Here is a 23,762-nt window from a genome sequence, read left to right as displayed (position 1 = left end):
AAAATAAACAACATTTTAAAACATACAGTATTAAGATATACAAATTACGAATCTAATATCAAACACCCCATATTACAAAGGTAGTTTCTAAAATCCGCAATCATTTAGAAGTCTGCACATATAGGGAATGGGTGATCTCCGATATCTCTCAGTTCGACATCTTGGAATTGTCAGTTTATCTGAGTTCCTTGTCTGGTGACCTGTAAGCTCCTCCCTGAGGGGAGGTAACCAGTCTTTGAAACTAGACTTGAATAGCTTTCTGGCAAAGTCAAGACACAGTTGAATTTGTCTCTCTGCTAGAGTGCACAGTCCAAGGAGACAGAGAGCATCGGAGTACCCTAAATACCTTTGACCAAGTATAATTTTACAGACCCGTTTCTGCACACTTTCAAGCCTTTTAACTTGATCTACAGTCAGAGAACTGTGCCAAACAGGAACTGCATACTCCAGCACAGGGCGCACATATCCTGTATAGATGGTAACCAGTTCAGGGTCTCTGACACCACATTTCTTTAACCGATGGAAAACAAAAAGCTTTTTGTTGGCTGAGGTCAGCATGTGATCCACTTGACTATCCCATCTCAAATCACTCTGGATGGTGACCTCCAGAACTTTAACAATGTCACAGACTTCCAAGACATTCTGGGAAGTCAAGCACTGGGAAGTGTAATCGAGCTTGAAATCCTGATCGTGCCGAGAGATTGCAATGGCAAGATGTACATTGAATAAGGAGTTATATTTTGGTCTGTTCTCATCCCAAATCAATTAAATCACTTCTGAAGCCATGGATTGGACCACTGGAGTATTAAGGGTGGTTTATATGCTGCCTTTATGTGCTTTTTGGAGCTTCAAAGTTTTGATCACTATTCACTTGTATTGTATGGACCTACAGAGTTTAAATATTCTTCTAAAAATACTTTTGTTCCGCAAAAGAAAGGCATACACATCTGTGATGGCATGAGGGTGAGTAAATGAGAGAATTTTCACTTTTGAGTGAACTATCCCTTTAACTTTTGAAACTTGTTTTTAGAAAAGGCGTGTAGTTCGCTTCATTGGACAATACAAGGAGAAAAATGCATCGGCTTTTTTTATGCATGGAAACAAGAGGATAGTCCAAACATACCCAAAAGAAGGCGTGGCCATATATATATATATATATATATGTGTGTATGTATGTATGTATGTATGTGTGTGTGTGTGTGTGTGTGTGTGTGTGTGTGTGTGTGTGTGTGTGTGTGTGTGTGCGCGCGCGCGCTCCCGCAACTGTAGCGTCACTGCGGCTTCCCGACGCTACGCCGTTTCCAAGGAGACGCGCACCTGTTACAGAGCAGCAGTCCGTCATTCACTCATTCAGTGATTGTAATGAGATAGAGAGACAGACAGATATGGAGAAGTGTCACCGGAATAATGTTCTGGTGACATCCTGCCTGAAGACGCCGGTGGACCCGCACACTAAAACGCCGTTAGCGCAGTACGAGAGAGAGAGATCACTGCCGCGTGCGCCCGCCGGACTCGTGCACAACACGGACTACGAGAAAGAGGTAACTAAAAATGGTTTTATGGCGATAAAAGTTATTAATCTGCATTTGCAATAGATTTAAGATGATGTATTTAATTGAAGGCGATATTGCATCGATCTCTGCAGAAAAAAACAAGAGTTTAAACCCTCACACAAGTTATAGTGGCAATTGCATTGGTTTTAATTGAAACTGGTGGCATTATCTGTAATGGAAACAGTGGAATATGACATGTTTTTGAAGATTCAGTGTTGAAAGCAATATTTATGTAATAGACTCAGGTGGTTAAGTGGAAAGATTGACCTCCTTAAATTGTGACTTCTTGTGACTAATTGAAGGTCTATCACCATGGAAACATTGTTCTTTATGCCAAAAGCATATTAAATTGATTATGAAGGAAATGCCATTTTATTACCAACATATTAGAAAAATTACCGTTTATGGATTAGAAAGTATTACGTGCAATGAGCAGTGTTGGGTAAGTTACTAACTACTAATTACATATTCTACAGTGTAATTAGATTACTCTGTCTTTAAAGTAACTGCATTACTTATTACTAATTACTTTCTAAAACCCTGATCATCCTCGACCAGATGAAAATACAAGGACAGACATGAAACTGTTCTTTTAATTCTTTCAAATAAATCATATAAAATCAAATAAATTATTCATGAACTGACCAAAGAATTTAAAGGGGCAGCGTTAAATTAGAAAACATATATTTTAACATTAGACGTTAAATTTCGATTTTAAATTCACTATTGTTTTATATAGAATTGTTCTATAGTCTGTACAGTATTTAACACAATTACATCAGAAGTAACTGCAATTAAATAACTGAAATATTAAGAAAAATCCCTTTACTTTTTTTTTCAATGAAAAGTAATTTAATTACAGTAATTAGTTACTTAGTAATGCATTACACACAACGCTGGCTATGAGTTAGCTATGGGGACAAAATCCGCCCAGAAGCTAGCTAAATCTGACAAAATCTGTCCTCAAATTTAATTCTAAATCAAAAAGTTGTAGGATGTAACCAAATATTTAAGATTGGAGTGAAGGTCATATTTTAAGAATCAGTCAATGAGATATCCATCTTGATCGTTTGTTAGTCTGAATATTAGGGGGGACGTGTCCACCTCAATGTTTGGTTGCAATTGTGGTAATAGCCCTGGTCTGTTGTCATTACAGTAAGCTTTATATAAAACAATACAAGTCTATGGTGTGTCCTCAAGAAGACTGCTATGTAAACAAGTGTATAAAATTGTGTTGTTTTGTGTTAACTACAGTGAAGACCTGTGAGACTCTCCTGTCTGAATGAGGAACACATTCTGCCATCTGGCACTTAATCTCACAGACCTGCAGATTAACAGTGTGCGTGCGCACACACATACATACTGAGTCATAACATTTGCACCTACAGACTGCAAATTACTGTTTTTCAGGCAAGAATTACACAAGGAGTCTGATGTATTAGACACAGGGTTTTCAACCAATACTCTTCCATTTTACCACCTACAATAATGCTGAGAACTGCAACTGCAATTTTAAAACCATTTCTAGTTAAAAGCATTAAAGTATGAAAGATTTATACTAATTACCTGCCAGAATCGAGCAGCTCACAACTCTGTATTTAAAGGGATAGTTCACCCAAAAATGAAAATTATCTCATCATTTACTCACCCTCATGACATCCCAGATGTGCATGAACACAAATGAAGATTTTTAGAAGAATATTTCATCTCTGTAGGTCCATACAACGCAAGTGAATGATGAACAGAACTTAGAAGGTCCAAAAGCACATAAAGGCAGCATAAAAGTAATCCATAAGACTCCAGTGGTTAAATCCAAGTCTTCAGAAGAGATATGATAGGTATGATAAGATATGTTTTTTCGTTTTCTTTTTACTATAAATCTCCACCTTTGACCATCCCTTACCAGTAGGTGGCTGAATGTGAACCTGAAATTCTGTTTCACACCAGAATGTGGAAGTGAAAGTGTAGATTTACAGTAAAAAAGGACTTAAATATTGATGTTACTCACCCACACATATCATATCGCTTCAGAAGACATGGATTTTACCGCTGGAGTCTAATGGATTACTTTTATGCTGCCTTTATGTGCTTTTTGGACCATCTGAGTTCTGGTCACCATTCACTTGCATTGCATGGACCAATAGAGCTGAAATATTCTTAAAAAAATCTTTGTTTGTGTTGTGCAGAAGAAAGTCATACACATCTGGGATGGCATGAAATAATGAAAGAATATGATATTAATATTTGTACTGTGCTCATAATTCGGTGTGCTGTTGATGCTAACACATTAATTTCTCTTTTATTATATGAATTATGTTACATAGTTTATTTGTTCTAGATGGTTTATTGACATTAAGGCTCAAAACAATCATGTCCAATTAATCTATGATGTGGACTGCAGTGTATGGAGTTGTGGACCATTACAGTAAACGTACTTAATTCAATGTATATTTTTTATTTCCTCCTGTGAATCTTAATAGATGGAATATGACTCAGGATCTGATTCGGGGGCTGATGACTCTCCAGCTAAAGATGGTAATCCTCTGCTGATCAAAGACTACCGCATGACGGGCGATCATATTGATCTCAGGGAGTTCTACTTCTCAAATCAAGAGTACTACCATAAACTAGAACAGCTGAAGAGAGCTCATCTTCAGACGATGGCCGAACTCGAACTTATGTATCGCAAGAAACTTGAGCTCAATGGAGTGACACCTGCAGAGAACACTGATCGAATCAATCAGTGAGTTTACTTTCACACTGGTTTTGATCAATGTTTTTAATACTTCAGTACAAAAGACATTGTCAAGTTATATTGAGGGTTTCTTTTGAATGAAAAATAAGAAATTGTCTGAATAAAATGGCCTGAAACACTCTCTCACTGGCCCCGGGCCAGCAGGCCATCTTTATTTTTGACCCCTGTAATATCATATAGGCCTTTATCGATAACTGTCGAAATATTGCAATGAATGTCTGAAGTCAATGAGAATACATATAGATTTTCTATATCATCTCAAGAAAAACTGCAGTGGTTTCCTCATAAAGCCTAACTCTTTGAAAAGAAATAAAGAAATTAACTGCAGTGTAATATTTTCTTTAAACCTGCAGTTCACAGCGGGAAAGGTCAAGTCCGATGTTAACTGGCAGTCTGAAAAAAGCCCAGTCCGCTCTGGAGCTGCGGCGTGGTTCAGAACTCTCCGACGTGTCTGATGAGGACCCCATTGTTGACAAGGAACAAGGAGACCGCAACAACTACAACACAGAGAAAGGTCTTCTCCTCTCACCCAAAGAACACATTACAAACATGTGGCAGGACTTCAGTGTAAAGAAGCTTTCTCCACCTCAACGGCACCTGTGTTCATCCTCACTGCAGAGCCTGCCAGAAGACTGCCAGAAAACCGCTGCTAAACCAAAGGGTAGGGTCAAGCGTCAACAACTGAAACAACGTAAGAAACCTGGAGACGAGGGTTGGCATTTGAGAATGACAGTCCCTGAACCTTTCCAGATGACTCTCCGAGAGGCAGAACGACGAAAGAAGGGTATAAAATCACGTTCGCAGATCGAACAAGAGAATGCGGATCTTAGACGCCAACTGGAGGAGCTTACAGAGTGCCAGAGGAAGTTCCACGCCAGCCCGGTGCCCGCACACATACGCCTCCCGCTGTATGAAGAACTGCAAGAGCGTGATGAGGAACGCCGCCGACTTCATCGAGAGATGGAACAGCAGCGTCTTCACTCCTCACAGAGACCTTTCAGCTTCCTAGAACGTGAGCGGTTGAAGAAAGAGCAGAAAGAGGCCAAGCTTTGTGAAGAGATGCTCAAACTCACTAAAGAGGAAGAGGAGAGGAGGAAATGCCCATTCAGGTCTAAACCTGTCCCACGGGCAGTGAAGGAGGCAGCGTTGGGTGAAAAACAGAAAGAGGAGGAGCTCTATCGGGCAATAAAGATGCAAATGCGGGCAAAAGAATTGCTGCACAGTGCCTCCATGCCTCCGAGCATGCTAGCACGCCACCTCAGTGAAAGACAAGCGCAGAAAGCCACCCAGGATGACAAGAAGGCCCACGGCAGCCACCGACCCAAGATCAACACGGAAGTTCCAGACTTTGATGCAAGCTACAGGAGATTTCAGAAGCAGCTTGCGAATCGGAGAGATGTGCGGCCTGTGACAGCATGCGAACCCTTCCAGTTGTGCACAGCTAACATTACCTCACACAAGGAACGCATCATTGCAGATATCGAGGAGGAAAATAAAAGCCCAAGACCATTGCGTTGGCCGTTTGTAACCCCACCTGTCCTCTCGCCCAAGACACCCTCCTCATCTCTTTGCTCCTCATTGTCTGGTAGTCAGGAATACTTGTCCTGTAAGATCACTGATGCGGCCAAGAAACGGCAAGAGGTTGTGAGGTAACTATGATGCCAAAGGGCAAACCCCTGTTTGGTACCAACCCAATCCTATTCTAAACCTTCACCCTGCTAGAACTCAAGGGAAGTCCTGTGACTGCCACCAAATTTTGTGCAGCCAGTGACTATCCCTGCCATTGTGTCTCCCACTGCAACCTCAAAATCCATCAACAACAAAAGGCTAGTTGTGTTTGTGTGAGTTTGTGGATAATCCTGAATCCTCTTGCTGCCTTCAAGTTCTACTGGGAAGGTCCGTTTAAGTGATTTTGGTCAGAATGAAATGGACATACTGTATTGGGCAATTTAATATTTTTCTCCTTTTCACTTACACTTGGGAGATATAGTTTTGTTACATAGGCTTGTTGTCCTAACTGGCTAAAGGAGTAGTATTTTCCAACTGGCTTTATAGATATTCTTCATCACATGTACACAAAATGGGTACAAAATAAATTGTACAGTCAACAATCACAATTAAAACTTAACTATGGTCAATACCAATTTCCTTCACAATGTCGGGCCTCAAATAAATTTTTCCTAATGGTAATTACGACATTGCAGTAGGGTTGCCAACTGTCTTATATACTGCCATGTCGTCTAGTGTTTTGGGCAAAATGAAGTGTCCTGTATGGGTTGCCTATTAACAGAACGCTCAAGGAGGACACCTCCTCCCCACCCGGATGCACAAATGGCAAAACGCTCAAAGGGGGCTTCGATCTGACGTCGTGTCCATTGTGTCCCATATTGAAGCCCTCAAAATGCCCAAGCATCCCACACTGGCAAAAGTTACATACACTGCGTTGCCATTTATATTGTCTCATAAATAAGATCATTCCGACATGACTTGGAGGCAGCTTTTGTCCATTGTGCACTCCCATAAGCACAAACCCTGTCCCTGCTGGCTTACTGTAGAGTCATCCCTTTACTGGTGTCCTTAATTCAGAAGTTCCTTCAGTTCTGATAACTCTTTGACCCTTTGAGTAGAAAAGTTCTAGAGCAGAGAAAGAAGGCAGAGGAAGAGGAGGAGAGATGGAAGGAGAAGCAAAAACAGAGAGAGAAGAAACTGCAGAAACTGATAACGAAGCGAGCCCAGGCAAACGACCCTCATGTGGCCCTGGCTCAGACATGCCAGTCGAAACTCAAAGAGTTCAGGTAACCACTGCAACTGGGATTTGGGGAAATGTTGGGTGGTTCCTCTTAAATCCTCACCTACAACAGCATAATCCTCTGGAGATCCTCCAGACGCTCTAAAGGAGCCTCAAATTTTCCATTATTGTACTCAAGAAACTTCAAGTTACATTTCAAGTGCTTCAAGGCCTTTCCCAAATGATGGGGTTACCAAAGGAACCGTTGACAGTTCCTAAGAGTTCTTTAGAGGTCTTGCAGGAACTAAGAGTAACAACTGAAAAGGTGTCTAGAGGTTCTCCAAAATTTCAATGCCCGTTTTTCGCAATGTGGTACACCCCCTTATGTGTTGCTTATTTGATCATACTTTCAGCTACCAATAAGACTGCAATACTCTTGTTTAACACATTTTACCATGTTTAAATTCTTCCCATTGATTTTCCCACAAAACTAGTGTGGAAAATGTGAAACAGATGTATTCTGTCTGGGCCTGGCCAATAGTGCCGTGTAATTTTGAGTAACGCTTAAAACATTGATGCTAAATTGTTTAGAAGCACTTAAACATGAATTCAAGAAACAAGCTGTGACAAATGTTATATATTTCTATACGTTCTTGTATACATGTGTACACGGTTACAGAAAGCAAGATCTCCAGAGATGTCGTGAGTATCAGGAGGAGATAAGAGAAATCCAGGAGAGAGTGAAGGGAAGACCTTTACTACTGGAGCAGGTAGCACAGGTGAGCTCTCTGTCTTTTGATTTTTGGTCTTTGCCTTTTACTTTGTCTTTTACTTTCTGTACTCTCTCTGTGTCTCAGATGAATGCTAAGAGAGCAGCAGAAAAGCTCTACTCTGCCACTTTGCATGGATGTGGTTTGAGTGAATCCTTTATCAGAAGCAAAGCTCCTAAAGACTTGAAAAACAGAAAGGATACTCCAAGCCCCTCCCACTCAGACAGCCAAACTCCACCCACATACAGGTAAGGCAATACCAAATAGAATGAGTTGGTCAAAGTACCGTGTTCTGTTTCACATTTTTAAAGGCTGTGTTCAGACTAGCATACTACTCTTAGTATACATGCTATACTGTAGCTAACTGAACTTTATGAAAGAAGTAATTAAACAGTATACTGTGCAGTGAGCAGTACAGTAGTATTTCATAAGTTTGTCTCAATCATTTGAGATTAATTGGTTGTTCATCAAACTATGTGAAACGAGCATTTAAGATAGCATTTAACAGTTTCTGAATTGCTTTTCATGTATTCTTCTATAGTAAAAACAGAAGTGAGGATACTGTGGAGCATGCAAACCTGCAGGATCCTTTCCACGATGATTATCCAGATGATTATGAAAATTACGACCATGAACAGGAGCAAGAACACATGGACAGAGATGATGATGAGAAACTAAATGAATACCATAACAGTGATAAGGAAAGAGGGGATGATGGACACTCATATGATGAGCTAGATTTTGATGAAGCTGAGCAGGATGACAGTGTAAAGGGTGATGACATCATCAGTAAGAGCAGCCAGAGCAGAAAAGGTAGTGAGAGTAACAGCAGTGACCGTAGCAACAGAAGCAGATCAGGAAGTATTGGATCAGAAAAGTGATGATGAGAGTGGACTGAATGAATGTTGTGAGTCTCACTGGTGCCCCTTGTGGTGAGGACTGATAGTCATGTAGCTTTTGTCCAAGTACTTGATTGCATTTTTATTTATTTTTTATCCCCTTTTCTCCCAATTTGGAATGCCCAATTCCCACTACTTAGTAGGTCCTCCTTGTGGTGCGGTTACTCACCTCAATCCAGGTGGCGGAGGACAAGTCTCAGTTGCCTCCGCTTCTGAGACCGTGGAGACTCACAGCATGTGGAGGCTCATGCTACTCTCCACGATCCACGCACAACTTACCACGCGCCCCACTAATCGCGACCATGAGGAGGTTACCCCATGTGACTACCCTCCCTAGCAACCGGGCCAATTTGGTTGCTTAGGAGACCTGGCTGGAGTCACTCAGCACGTCCTGGATTTGAACTCGTGACTCCAGGGGTCGTAGTCAGCGTCAATACTCACTGAGCTACCCAGACCCCCACTTTATTGCATTTTTAAACCAAAGGAACCTCATCAGCACATTATTGTTAATGAATCTCATGAAACTTGTCAAAAATATGTCCAGGTCACATTTCACCCCAAATTCAAAAATGTATTTACTAAAAGAGAAATAAGCCTATTGTATTATTATAGACCATATATAGGATTTTTTTATTTTTTAAATTTTTTTTGCATTGACATTATTTTCATGACAATTAAGCAGATTACTGTAATGCAAAATAAAAAAAATAAAAAAAATTATTGTCATAACATCATGTGAAAAAACAATGATACAATTATATATTAAGAATATCATGTACTAGTTTTTATTAGTGTTTTTTTTTTAAGAAATCATTGTATTACAATCATTTTTATTGTAATGCAGTAAAACAATACTCAATTACAGTAATGCAGTATTGTGTAAAGTGACCAGGCACATTACAGTAAATTAGAATTTCAAGAAGGAAATGTGCTTAATTGTCATGAAAATAATGTGATATTGAGGTGAAATGTGACCTGGATGTTTCAAATATATATTATTTTGCCCTGTTTCATGTCAGAATAGTCAAATATAATTAACAAAGGGCAAAAGCACAATACTGGCCCTGCATCAAAGGAATTATGTTGGTATTTTAATGGAATGTATGAGAGTAATAAAATAATTAGGAAGCAACTTTATATTCAAATGTCCTTGTTTTATTTCTACGTGTTAAATATAAATATATGCATATAAAACATTTTAAACATTAACCTAAAAATACGCGGCATACTAAGTCATGTACATCGCAGTCAACATCTCAGTAATTTTCCATGCTCCACGCGGTCCAGCCCACATCACGCTGTGATGCAAAGCCCGCCTCATACAAGAGACCAAGGGCAAATGACACGAGGGGAGGGGTTAATCCTGATCGACAGCACCTCTATCCAATCGCAATCCAGAACGCCGTTCGCGTTGCTCTCTACAGCCTATCAGATGCAGCAGAGGGCGTGTCAACAGTCCAAAATTTTCCGCGGCGCTACGGGCTGAAAACTAAACCGAGATGGAATATGCCAGTCTGAACCGGTTTCAACCGGTCTTGCGTGTGATGCGTGAGACTGGAGAGCTGCTGGGTTACAGAGTCTCACAGATATCTGCTTTATAAACAACGTTTTTTTCCTGCAATAGATACAACAATAAACTAACGGTTGGTTTGATGCGGTTGTTATGTAAAGGAATGATTCGTTAAAACGATTTGTAGAGCGTTATACACAGAAACAGATGAACTAGCACGAGCTGCTGACAGAGAAGAGACTCGGACTCAATTACTGAAGATAATAAATAAAATAAAATAGCGCCAGAAGAGTTTTTCATACACACGGTGTGCTTTGTAGTGTGTATTGCTGTGCAGTGAGCTAACTAGCTAGGGAGCTTTTAAAGTGAACTTGCAGGGCGCTCGGATTGAATTTGGACTAGTGTTACACACTGTTGTTGTGTAAAATGAGATAAAATTGACTCACTTTGTTACCTGAAGCCTTTTTTCCTACATCATCGTGATTTGATGCGACATACATTTCCAGGACACGATTCCTAAACCGCATTAGCATCGTGTTTTTTCAGCGAAAGAGGAGCTTTGATTAAAACATGTAAGTATATTTAGGATGAGTGATATATTAATTTGATGTAAATATTATCCATAAACAAAAGTGAGTTGAATGAAGTACTGGTTTGCCTGCTGACACACTGCATAAACTCAAACGCGTTCTGTCCCTCATCGTTCACCGTAGCTGCAGCTGCTCTGCTTGAATACATGTGGGTTTATAGTGAAAGTTTGATCAGCCTGCAATCCATTGAATTAAACTTGTCTGTTCACTTGCTCATCTCTCCAAGCAGTGCAAGAATAACATGCAGCATGTGTTAAGTGTTATCCTGTTAGCTTAATAACGCATTTAGTAGGGAAACTAGTACTTAACTAATAACACAGACTGTTTAAGATTGAAATCAGCAAACAGCACTGAGTTGTAATCGTTATAAGTTATTTTCAGTGTGATCTGCATGCTTACAGTGTGTTTAAACGGGAAAGCCCATCCCATGTGATGTGAGCCCTTTGGATCAGTGATCAAGATGAAGTCAGCTCCTATCTTTTCCTATCAGAAATTCCAGCTCATGTTGTGCTGGAATGAGCAATCAAAGATGTGTCATAAAAGTGTCCCCCCCCTCCCCCCATTCTTGCAGCTCTATGCCGGCAGACATGACCATGTTGGCGGATCACACAGCCCGACAGCTGCTGGACTTCAGTCAGAAGCTGGACATCAACTTGCTGGACAATGTCGTCAACTCCATGTACTATGATGTGGGATCTCAGGTACGAGTTTATTTGTGGACCCAGAGACAAGTTCACAGCAGTAAGTTGGTACCAGAGAGGTGCATTAAAATCTTGTTTTCTTTGTGTTTATTTCAGCAAAGACTGGCACAGGAAGTCCTTACTAACCTGAAGGATCACCCAGATGCATGGACCAGAGTGGACACCATTCTGGAGTTCTCCCAGAACATGAAGACCAAAGTATGTCAACACTGATGCGAGTGTGTGTCGTCCTCACATTGTCTTACTACTATGGAATGGCAAAATTCATTTTCCTTACAGGCAAAAATGCATTAATTAAATTGATTTATTCTGTTGCGGCACTGAGCTGATGTTTAATCTCTTGTAATTTCAACACGATTGCTTTTTGTATTGCAGTACTACGCTTTGCAGATACTCGAGACTGTAATCAAAACACGTTGGAAAATTCTACCAAGAAATCAATGTGAAGGTGAGGCACACACTGAATGTCTTTAGTCTCAACAATCATTTCCAACGGGGGTTTTTCTTTTAAGGAATTGTTCACCCAAAAATGAAGATTCTCTCATCATTTATTCACCCTCATGCCATCCCAGATGTGTATGACTTACTTTCTTCTACATAACTTAAATGAAGATTTTTAGAAGAATATTTCAGCTCTGTTGGTCCATACAATGCAAGTGAATGGTGTCCAGAACTTTGAAGCTCCAAAAAGCACATAAAGGCACCATAAAAGTAATCTGTACGACTCCAGTGGTAAATCCACGTCTTCAGAAGCGATCCAATTGGTTTTGGGTAAGAATAGACCAAATTATAACTGCTTTTTCACTGTACAGCTTGCCATTGCAGTCTCTATGCATGATCATGATTTCAAGTTTGATTATACTTCTTAGTGCTTGACACATGCATAGCGCTAGATGGCGCTATGGAGTTTAAACAAGCTTGAAATCATGATTGCCAGGGAGACTGCTGATATCAAGATTTATAGAGGAAAAGGAGCTATATTTTGCTATCGATTCAGAAGACGGATTAAACAACTTGAGTCTTATGGATTACTTTTATGCTGCCTTTATGTGCTTTTTGGAGCTTCAAAGGTTTGGTCACCATTCACTTACATTGTATGGATCTACAGAGCTGAGATATTCTTCTAAAAATCTTCATTTGTGTTCTGCAGAAGGAAGTCACACATCTGAGATGGCATGAGGGTGAGTAAATGATGAGAAAATTGTCATTTTTGGTTGAGCTATTACTTTTATTAAAAACATATCTATATTAGATTTTTAATCACTATACCTTTTAGTACATTTAAAGCTGAAGTATGTCATTTCTGCGCCACCAAACGGAATTGCAAAAATAAACTATCAAATCAGACTTTTGAATACACTGCTGTTGGTCAAACAGAGATAGTCCCGCCCCCAACTCATGCCATTGGTTGAGTAGTGTTGTTGAGGCGGGTCTAAGCGGCTCACTCCAAACAAACAGAGCCGTTTTCATAGAGCCACAGAGACAAAGTGCTTACTGTTTTTGAGAAAATTAACCCATGAATGGCTTACTTATAGTTGTCTCTGTATATTAAGCTGTGATAGGAGAACACATTTTAACACCGAAAAGTAACATACTTCAGCCTTAAACCTGGTTTTCACCATGAAAAAAGGCATGGAAGCTGGCATGGTGTTAAATCACAAACATCAAACATTTCCAAAAGAGCATTTAGAAAAGGTGCCCTGATCCTCAGTCTCATTATGTCAAATCTACTGCACACATCCGGATTATATAACAGTACAGCTATTAGAAGACCTACTGTCAGCTCTTTGGAATATATAGCATTTTAACATTCCCTGTCTAAGCAATCATTACAGTACACTGGATCAAAACACTTATTAGTGGTGGTTGCTATGGGAAGCACCTATTTTACTATTGCTCATACTTGCTATACAATGGCAATGCCCTGGCAAACATACAAGCATATTAGTGGGGAGTTTTGCACATGCAAGCACCACTTAGATTTTCTATAAAAATGTAAATATAATTTAAAAAATATATATCTTTAGAAAAAGTTAGTGTTTGCTGTTCTGAGATATGCTTGTATTGGGCATATTCTGTTATCAATATGATTTTTGCAAGACCAGTATTCTCAAACAACCGCATTTGAATAATCTCCAAGAATCATTTTTAATTTTCCAAATGTTTGAAAACTGTAAATGTATCATTTGTACACAAATAACTAACAGCTGTGTCTGTGTCCACAGGAATTAAGAAGTATGTTGTAGGGCTGATTATCAAGACTTCCTCTGATGCAAACAGTGTAGAGGTAAACAGTCCCTCTTTAGGTAGTTTCATATTTAGCATTGCTCATCATTTAAGTGTACACTGGGCTAGTAGTTATGCATCAGTACTGCAGCTACATATATGTCCAACACACTCTTAGTTCATTCTTAGACACAATCCATACTCACTGTAACCGCACACACCTATGTACATAATATTGTTCACACTATGCTCATCCATAAGCAGTCACTCCATGTGTTTTGTGCATACTGAATGCATCCCAACTGAGCTCATCTCTTCACTCTTGCAGAAAGAGGGAGTTTACATAGCAAAGCTGAACATGATCCTGGTGCAGGTGAGCGTGATTAAATAAATCATTTCTTTTTGTGGCTGGGCATATTTAGTCATTGTGATATTTAAGAAGTGACTGTGGTTCTTGTGTAAATGCATTTTCTTGTACGTGTGTGTAGATCCTGAAGCAGGAATGGCCGAAGCACTGGCCCACGTTCATCAGTGACATTGTGGGAGCAAGTCGCACCAGTGAGAGTCTGTGTCAGAACAACATGATCATTCTGAAGCTCCTGAGTGAAGAGGTGTTTGACTTCTCAAGTGGACAGATGACTCAGGTCAAAGCCAAGCACCTGAAGGACAGGTATTTTCAAGGTTCCCAAGTTCTTGGAAAACCTGGAAATGTCAGGGAGTTTTAAAACTGTGACTTTCAGGCCTAGAAATGTAATGGGACAGCATGAAATCTTAGTGTTGAAATAGTTCTAGTGAACATACATTTTTCTAGTCATACTCTGCTTTAAGATATTTTATTGGCTAGAAATTGCTTCATGAGGGTGCTCTCTTAAAAATCCTTATTCAGTAATCTTAAATGAGAAGTCTGATGTGGAAACTGTTTAATCATTATCTGTCTTTTTCTCCCAGTATGTGCAATGAGTTTTCCCAAATATTCCAGCTTTGCCAGTTTGTCATGGTAGGTTACAAACAACATCATTCTCTCATGTTTATCTTGGAATATTACAGTGGCAGCCTCTCATTTTTTAACACTGACATGATGCTGTGTTCACCAGGAGAATTCCCAGAATGCCCCTCTGGTCCATGCCACGTTGGAGACACTGCTTCGTTTCCTGAACTGGATTCCGCTGGGTTACATATTTGAGACCAAACTTATCAGCACGCTGGTATACAAGGTACTTGAAAGTGACTTGGTCAATGACAGCACCAATATATTATTGAAGGTGTCCTTGTAAGTGACTTGGCCCATGTGTGAAAAGTCCCATACAGTGTCCAGTGCTTAAATTCGGAATTAATCTGAAAGACCAAAATTAAATGAGGATCTGTACACTTGATCTATTAAGCAACACAGTACCTCAGATTAGTGGTCAACCAATAGTGAAGTTTGTGATACCAATAACTAATGTGGTGGAAAAGGCTGATAACCAATTAATCTGCAGATAGTTTTAAAAATCAATTTATAGAAGGATAAAAAAAAATGTCCTAGTCTTTTCTTACTATGACGGGCACAGACATAGTCGCTACAAGAGTCTAAAATTAATAAAATCCAAGATTTGGTGCATAACGTGGGACTTTTAACTGTGAACAAACCCTAAACAGACTAAGGACTCTTTGTTTTGAAATGACGGAGACTTAGCTCCATTACAGTGCTCAAGTATTTACCAAATTAGGCTTTTTTAGCTTGTATATCCACCAGATTAAGGATTTTGTATGTATATTATCTAATAAAAATAAAGTATGCAATAAAGTGGTGATAAAAATAGGGGTAAATATGGTTAATGATGGAAGATTTCGATATAGCAAATCCCCATGAGGTGTCAGTAATTGTTTTATTTCAACTCTAGAGGCCACTGTTGTACAGTAGAACCAAGCAGTTGTAACTGTAGAATCTTTCCAAAAAGATATCGGCAAGTATCGCTGTTGAGTTTTGCAGTGGATAGGTAGTACCAAAAAGCAATAATCGGCACTGATTAATCGGTAAAACAGATATATCGATCTACCTCTGACTCAAATCTAAGGAAATGATCTTAGTGTGCTCTGACAGTTGTAACTGTTTAATAAATTAGTTGATCCTCTGACAAAGGCGCACTTGCATTGATTCAGTTTGCCTGTGCGTAAGAAAGAGAGGAAGATCATTAGGACTGCTGGCTGATCTCATCGGCACTCTGCTGCGAGCTTTGTGTCCAAGCTGGCAGTCCTACATCTTCGTCTTACCAAATATCACAGAGTGATAGTTGAAGATCTTTGGAGCAAGCTTAGAATTGGTTGTTAATTGGTGTTTTGCCTCCTTGCGCAGTTTCTGAACGTACCAATGTTCCGGAACGTGACGCTGAAGTGTCTGACGGAGATCGCAGGCGTCAGTGTCAGTCAGTACGAGGAGCAGTTTGTCAACTTGTTCACTCTCACCATGATGCAGCTCAAACAGGTACACGCACACACAACTGGTCCTCCGATTGGAGGAACACTTCATGATGTTACATGGGTCTGGGTATGTCCAAAGAGTTTGCCTCTTATAGTTCCCAGTAATGTTTTTAGAATTGAAACTTTTTTTACAAAGCTTAAGAAAAGGTTGAGATGGAGAAAAACGTCCATTTATGAAGTGTAATTGATGGCTATCACCATGTTTGTTTGATCAGAAATTAGATTATATGATTTGTTTTTAACAGATGCTGCCACTGAACACAAATATTCGTCTGGCGTACGCAAATGGGAAAGATGACGAGCAAAACTTCATCCAGAACCTCAGCCTGTTCCTCTGCACATTCCTCAAAGAGCACGGACAACTGATAGAGAAACGACTGAACCTTAGAGAGACACTCATGGAGGTACACAAATACTGAGAGATGTTTATTGAAATACACACACACTCAGATGATCTCATGTCTAATAATGTGACTTCCATGTGTTCAGGCTTTGCATTACATGCTGCTGGTTTCCGAGGTGGAGGATACGGAGATCTTTAAGATCTGTCTGGAGTATTGGAACCATCTGGCTGCTGAGCTGTACAGAGAAAGTCCATTCTCCACTTCTACCTCCCCTCTACTGTCCACCAGCCAACACTTTGACGTGCCGCCCCGCAGACACCTCTACCTGCCTGTGCTCTCCAAGGTCAGACATGCTGTCCTCAAATAAAAGGGTGTTGGTAGGAATCTGCTCATAAATGCTCTTTCTGAAAGCCATGTGTGTGTTCGACCCATCTCAGGTGCGTCTGCTTATGGTGAGCCGCATGGCCAAACCAGAGGAGGTTCTGGTGGTGGAGAACGATCAGGGTGAGGTAGTGAGAGAGTTCATGAAGGACACCGACTCCATCAACCTCTATAAGAACATGAGAGAGACTCTGGGTAATCATCATGAGCTTTACTCATTCGGCTTAAGCGTTTCAGGCAGAGAAGGCTTATGTTTTTGTTTGGTTCTTTCTTTTGTCTAGTCTACTTGACTCATCTAGACTATGCCGATACGGAGCGTATCATGACCGAGAAGCTTCATAATCAGGTTAACGGTACTGAGTGGTCCTGGAGGAACCTAAACACACTGTGCTGGGCCATTGGGTCCATCAGTGGAGCCATGCACGAGGAGGATGAGAAGAGATTCCTCGTCACCGTCATTAAGGTCTTTACTCAACTTTCAAATTGCAGTCAGAGCTTGAAAACTAAAAGTGAAAATAAAACCTCACTAAAGAACTTACTACTTTAGTGAGTGATTTTGGATGCTTTGTGGATGCATTTCTCTTTCAGTGAAGAGAAAAAGCGCTTCCCTTAATGTTTGGATCTCACACTGTGATCCGTTTTTCTGTCTCAGGATCTGCTGGGTCTGTGCGAACAGAAACGAGGGAAAGACAACAAGGCGATCATCGCCTCTAACATCATGTACATCGTTGGCCAGTATCCACGATTCCTTAGGGCCCACTGGAAGTTCCTCAAGACTGTCGTCAACAAGCTATTCGAGTTCATGCACGGTGAGGAAGAGTATACAGAGTTTCACCAAGTGTGCTGTCATGTGTATGTTTGCGAGACTGTGTTTATCCTGTCTCTGCAAATTCCATTGGATGTGTTTATTCCGGTGTATGTCAATCGGAACACCATTATGAAAGCTCTCATTCTCAGGAAAGTGACTGTTAAGTTTATTTTGTTGTTCTAACACCGCAGTTCGAATGATTTTCAAAAGAATCACAAAGTGAAAATGATCTCTAAAGACAACAAAAACAACCATCTCGTTTCTGTTCCAATCACTGCTTCTGTAAGCCCCAAATAGCCACAAACTCTTTATCAACTCTTACCTTAGGTTGTTTTCTTCAAAATAAGCCATTTTTATATGTCTGTGAGCTTGCTTGGTTAAATAATTCAATGTTATATCGCAGATGTCCTAAACAAAATTTGCAGTCCAGCAGAAAAAGCATAATTAACACCAGGTGTCCTTCCATGTGTATGTTTGTTTTTCCTGTCTCGGCAAGTTCCATCGAATGTGTTTATTCTGGTGTTATGCTAACCAGAAAGCCTCATCTCTTTTTCAGAGACGCACGATGGCGTGCAGGACATGGCGTGTGACACGTTCATCAAGATCGCTCAGAAATGTAGGAGGCATTTTGTACAGGTGCAGGTGGGCGAGGTGATGCCCTTCATCGATGAGATTCTCAACAACATCAACACCATCATCTGTGACCTGCAGCCACAGCAGGTGCACACCTTCTACGAGGCTGTGGGCTACATGATTGGAGCTCAGACGGACCAGACTGTCCAAGAGCACCTGATTGAGAAATACATGCTGCTCCCCAACCAGGTGTGGGACAGCATCATTCAGCAGGCCACCAAGGTGAGTGTTATTAGAATTTGGAAACATTTAATAAATCAAACAAATCTATTAGAGCAAAAAAAAAAAAGGTTCAGTTTTCAGTTTCTGATAAATCAAAACCATTTCCATTTCATAGTCATTAGTTTGTTGTGTGAGGTTGAGCATGGCGGTGAACATTTTCATATCGCTTGATACAGAAGTGGGTGCTAAGATTGAAAACTTGAAAGAATAACACCAAAATCTGATTTCTTTTTTCAGAACGTGGACATCCTGAAGGACCCCGAGACAGTGCGTCAGCTAGGCAGCATCCTGAAGACCAATGTCAGAGCATGTAAAGCTGTGGGACACCCCTTCGTCCTGCAGCTGGGACGCATCTACCTGGACATGCTCAATGTGTACAAGTGCCTTAGTGAGAACATTTCCTCTGCCGTCCAGACCAACGGTGAGCGACGCACACAAACAGACATTTAGGATAAGACTCAATAACTGGCTTATTGTTATACATCAGAGTTAATGTGTAAAACACTGTCTCTGCAGGCGAAATGGTGACAAAGCAGCCTCTGATCAGGAGCATGCGAACAGTGAAGAGAGAAACTCTCAAACTCATCTCAGGATGGGTCAGCCGCTCCAACGACCCACAGATGGTGAGTTCCGCTTGTCCTGGATCAGCCAGAGCTTATAATGAGTCATAAAGACAGATTTGACAATGATATTTTGTGTTCTCAGGTCGGAGAGAACTTTGTTCCACCTTTGCTGGAGGCAGTTCTCATTGACTACCAAAGGAACGTTCCAGCTGCTCGAGAACCAGAGGTGCTCAGCACCATGGCAACCATCGTCAACAAACTTGGGAGTCACATAACAGGAGAGATCCCGAAGATATTTGACGCTGTGTTTGAATGCACCTTGGAAATGATCAACAAGGTTAGTCTTTTATCAGTGATTGGTTATTTCATTTAGATTCTCATGAGCCCAACACTGCCATATCCAACCAGTGTGACTCTTGAGTATAGATAAGTAAATGGCAAATGAAAGGATCAATCACCTGATGAGGACATGACTTCACTTAAGCAGTGAATCACTGATAGAATTTTTGGCCGTTTACATTAGCTGTTCATTTAATTTTATGGCATAAATTATGAATATGCAGGTTTTTGCCTGTTCTTAAGCCTTTTTTACACTAAATATTCCAATATTGGCCTAATCAGGCTGTTGTGGTAATAAAAATAATTATAATGTTGACCGATACAGCTGCCGATAAATAATGTGCATTTGTATGTATTTTAACACTTTCACTCCTTATTTTCCTTTTCAGAACTTTGAGGAATTCCCAGAGCACAGAACACATTTCTTCTACCTTCTCCAGGCTGTCAACTCCCAGTGTTTCCCAGCATTCCTGTCCATCCCACCTGCACAGTTCAAACTGGTGCTAGACTCCATCATCTGGGCCTTTAAACACACCATGAGGAACGTGGCCGACACAGGTGGGCAGCATGTCTTGAGCTTCAGTTTGATTCTGATTCATAAACATCACTTAAAATACTCACTGGGAGTGTGTTTGTGTCCCTCCAGGGCTTCAGATCCTGTTCACCATGCTGCAGAACATCGCACAGGAAGAGGGAGCCGCTCAAAGCTTCTATCAGACCTACTTCTGCGACATCCTGCAACACATCTTCTCTGTTGTCACGGATACGTCGCACACGGCTGGTCAGTTGCTAGGCAGAGATGGAGTGACAAATTTACAGTGTAGATAATGGAAACTTGTCAAACAAAACGCTTTTGAATCTTACAAAAACAAGAAATGGCCTGGTCATATTTCACCCCAAAGCCAAAAGAAAGAAAATTATATTTAGCTAAAAAACAAATGAAGCCTATTTTGGGGCATTTGCATAATTGTTTTGAAAAATATCAAAATGCAAAAATCCTTAGCAGTCCTAAAAATAGGCTTCATTTTCTTTGTTTCTAAACTTTAGCATTTTGAAATTAGTATTGTTTTTGTTTTTCTTTTATTGCTTTTGTGGTGAAATATACCCTGGGGCATTTATTTGTGAGATTCACGTGCCTATGAGATCCTTTCTGTTCATTCCATTTTATTCAACTTCTACTTGTGGATATAAGCACCATGCTTATGTGTTGTAATAAAGTTTATTCACTCTGTGTATTTGATTGGCAGGTTTGACGATGCACGCCTCCATCCTGGCCTACATGTTTAACCTGATAGAGGAGGGTAAAATCAGCGTAGCGCTGAACGCAGGCACCACGGCAAACAATCAGGGCTACGTGCAGGAGTACGTGGCCAACCTGCTAAAGACGGCATTCCCACACCTGCAAGAGTAAGCTGCTTGAACAGTCTCGAATCTTGTTGCTGTTTTAGTTATACATGTGGCCATTGTCATTTGTTAACCTCTTACTGTAAATTCCGCTGGCGATATGTTTACGCTTAAATTGTACAAGTCCCTGGAGACATAAGTCAGTCAGGTGTGGTACCGTTTGAAAGGTTAGAATCTGAACTTATCATAGAAACCAGAGACTATTTAGCAGAGACGTGCCACTTCTATTAAAATGGATGAGAGAAATTGGAATGCCCAGCCAAAAAGCTCTAGCACCCAATGGTCAACAGATGTAGAAAGGAAGTCCCACCTTACAGGTAAAAGAACCAATCACGTTTAGATACAGGCATAAGCCTGTCAATCATCTCGAGAACGTGCATGTGCATTAGCTATACAAGCTGGGAAAATTGCATTTTTTTATTTTTTTATTTGTGTAATCTGAGGTAAAGAAGCACAATTAATGATACCAGTGTTGTCAGATTTTACTTATGATTTGAAATATGTTCTTTGATCGTAATCTTCACCAACCCTTTTTGAGATTTTGGTGTTCCCCCATTCAAGTAGATAAGAGCTGCACTGTCATGACAGGAAATAGTCTCCCGGGAGTGTTCCAGAAAGACTTGAATAGAAACCCATCACTTTTGCATTTGTTACATATGAAATAACAAAAAGCCAGAAATCCTCTGTGGCGCAAATGACCGTCACCTAGAGGTGATGTAGAAATAAGAGTATGAATATAAATACTTTTCACATAGCACATAAATAGGCAAGTCATATATCAAATGAAAGCTCTCATTCTGAGGAATGTGAATGTAATGTGACTTTATTTTATCCTAACACCACAGTTTGAATGATCAAAGGAATCACAAAGTAAAATATCATCCCTGTAAGATGACAAAAACAAATGTCTCATGCCTGCTCCGATCACTGCTTCTGTAAGACCCAAATAGCCTGTTTTCTTCAAAATGAGCCATTTTTACATGTCTGTGAGCTTGTTTGTTTAATTAAATGTTATATCTCAGGCATAATTTGCAGTCCAGCAAAAAAAAAAGCATGATTAACAAATGATTGGCAAAATATGTTATCAACTACTGATGAAATGTTATATATCACCGATATCAGCTTTCTTACGATACCTAGATTGAGCTTCTAGTCCACTCAGAGGCCGAGATATTTGACGAAACAGTGGGGAACACGCATGCGATCCAAAAAAGACAGGATGTCTATGGTGTCAGTGTTTAGCTGCATTAGAACACCACCTACAGTTCAGATCTGTATATTGTGATGGTGATAGAGGAAAAATTATTTTTGCTGGTACTTGTTGCCGTCTAGTGGAATGAAATAAGATGTCATGCAGGGAGATAGAGCGAACACAACCAGAATTACATTAACAAATTAAGGACATTTGCTCATCATAAGATTATAAACATATGCAGTATTATTTATGAAAGATTGAAATCTGTTTTTGAAATTTGGGCGGTTTTCTGTAAAATTACCTTTTTTTGGCAATTGGTCAACTGTATGGAAGGTGAGCATTTAAATTTGGGTGTGAAAAATTGCAGGCAAAAAATTTGTACGAGTTGAAGAGGTTAATATACTGTTTCTTTCAGTGCTCAGGTGAAGGTGTTTGTCACGGGTCTGTTCAGCTTGAATCAGGACATTCCTGCCTTTAAAGAGCATCTAAGGGACTTCCTGGTGCAGATTAAGGTATGTCACTTCCTTCCTGCTTGATTTTACATCCTCTTTCTGTAGCTAACTATAGACCAATGTACAGCCAGCCACTGAAAGTTTAACAAGAACAAAATCAGTCCAACCAGGATCTAATAATTCTGATTGTTGCAGTCTAATATGACTGATTTTGTTTCCACAGTTGCTCATAATCAAATATATTGTGTGTTTGCAGGAGTTTGCGGGCGAGGACTCCACAGATCTGTTTCTGGAGGAGAGGGAAGCAGCTCTGCGTCAAGCTCAGGAGGAGAAACACAAGCTCCAGCTGTCTGTTCCTGGAATCCTGAACCCTCACGAGCTCCCGGAGGAGATGTGCGAATGAGCACCTGTACAGTTTTACACTGAAGGAATATGTGAGGGGCCCTCAAAGCTCCTCCAATGGAAACATAGTGGTTCGATGAGGACAAATATGTTGGTTGTTTGTCGACCAAATCAATGCCAATATGTAAATTAAAAACATTTCACTTTGTACCAAGCCCCTCCCACTCGGTCCCCGGCCACCCCTTGGATTTACTTGGCAGCATAACAGCGTGTTTTATATGGAGGAAACTGGTGTATATCAATTCACTGTATATTAATCACCACGGTTTCTGTTTGGTATTTTGCTTTCCTGTTTGCAAGTACATAACGTTTAAACTATTCAAACATTTTAAATGTTTTCCCTGTTGCCCTTTACCCTCTTCTGTTTGTGAATATGTAATATATAGTAAGACAGGCCAATGAAGGTGAAAGTGTACTGCACAGGAAGAGATTTTCTCACATAGGGACACGTCATTGAGCTGTGCGGCCGTGTGGCTTGTACATACCACAGCAAGTGAATGTGAAGGATTGGGATCAGTGGTAAAGCTGCTCTGAGTTCATTTTTATATTATTTGAAGGTTTTGATATATATATAATTCTTTTTTTTTTTTTTTTTTCTTTGGTTGCAGTATTTTGGGAATGACTGAATTGTTGTCTTAATTCAGTGTCTGCTGTGTTTTTTGTTTTTCATAAGGATGCCATTATAATGGAAGGGTCTGTTCATATTCACTTTGTAAAGCTGTGTATTAGTACTATGGCAACATAAAGTTGGATATTTTTACAAAGCATTGTGTTTGTGTCTTTCACCTAGCTTGTAGGACTTGTTGAACTTAAATAGTTCACCCAAA

The 23,762-nt window shown here is 40.2% G+C and overlaps 2 protein-coding genes across 2 annotated transcripts; both read left to right on the top strand.

The window, feature by feature from the left end:
• The first annotated feature begins 1,312 nt into the window (after positions 1-1,312).
• fam161a (FAM161 centrosomal protein A) lies at positions 1,313-9,980 on the top strand. Its single transcript, XM_051703978.1, has 7 exons — positions 1,313-1,541; positions 4,034-4,296; positions 4,662-5,957; positions 6,936-7,103; positions 7,716-7,815; positions 7,894-8,054; positions 8,348-9,980. Exons 1-7 carry the CDS (start codon positions 1,386-1,388, stop codon positions 8,685-8,687), a joined length of 2,484 nt encoding a protein of 827 aa, XP_051559938.1. The 5' UTR covers positions 1,313-1,385; the 3' UTR covers positions 8,688-9,980.
• Positions 9,981-10,212: 232 nt separating this feature from the next.
• LOC127444555 (exportin-1-like) lies at positions 10,213-23,682 on the top strand. The gene is made up of 24 exons (XM_051703977.1): positions 10,213-10,787; positions 11,377-11,506; positions 11,603-11,704; positions 11,882-11,954; positions 13,732-13,793; positions 14,061-14,105; positions 14,221-14,402; positions 14,681-14,729; positions 14,827-14,946; positions 16,068-16,196; positions 16,438-16,596; positions 16,682-16,879; positions 16,974-17,112; positions 17,199-17,380; positions 17,570-17,726; positions 18,282-18,580; positions 18,818-19,001; positions 19,097-19,203; positions 19,286-19,480; positions 19,872-20,040; positions 20,129-20,263; positions 20,730-20,889; positions 22,497-22,593; positions 22,790-23,682. Exons 2-24 carry the CDS (start codon positions 11,381-11,383, stop codon positions 22,934-22,936), a joined length of 3,216 nt encoding a protein of 1,071 aa, XP_051559937.1. The 5' UTR covers positions 10,213-10,787; positions 11,377-11,380; the 3' UTR covers positions 22,937-23,682.
• Positions 23,683-23,762: the final 80 nt, after the last annotated feature.

This window comes from Myxocyprinus asiaticus, chromosome 8, assembly GCF_019703515.2.
Source record: "Myxocyprinus asiaticus isolate MX2 ecotype Aquarium Trade chromosome 8, UBuf_Myxa_2, whole genome shotgun sequence".
NCBI classification, from domain to species: Eukaryota; Metazoa; Chordata; class Actinopteri; order Cypriniformes; family Catostomidae; genus Myxocyprinus; species Myxocyprinus asiaticus.
Note: the sequence above shows the minus strand (reverse complement) of the source record. Positions and strands in the feature narration are given on the sequence as shown.

What these genes read in the sequence shown, in the direction of transcription:
- fam161a (XM_051703978.1), top strand. Translation starts at nt 1,386, where the DNA reads ATGGAGAAGTGTCACCGGAATAATGTTCTGGTGACATCCTGCCTGAAG. An exon ending in TCGAAACTCAAAGAGTTCAG is followed by an intron (nt 7,104 to 7,715) that starts GTAACCACTGCA and finishes ACACGGTTACAG; the next exon opens with AAAGCAAGATCTCCAGAGAT. An exon ending in TACTGGAGCAGGTAGCACAG is followed by an intron (nt 7,816 to 7,893) that starts GTGAGCTCTCTG and finishes TCTGTGTCTCAG; the next exon opens with ATGAATGCTAAGAGAGCAGC.
- LOC127444555 (XM_051703977.1), top strand. Translation starts at nt 11,381, where the DNA reads ATGCCGGCAGACATGACCATGTTGGCGGATCACACAGCCCGACAGCTG. An exon ending in GAACATGAGAGAGACTCTGG is followed by an intron (nt 17,113 to 17,198) that starts GTAATCATCATG and finishes TCTTTTGTCTAG; the next exon opens with TCTACTTGACTCATCTAGAC. An exon ending in GCATTCCCACACCTGCAAGA is followed by an intron (nt 20,890 to 22,496) that starts GTAAGCTGCTTG and finishes TGTTTCTTTCAG; the next exon opens with TGCTCAGGTGAAGGTGTTTG.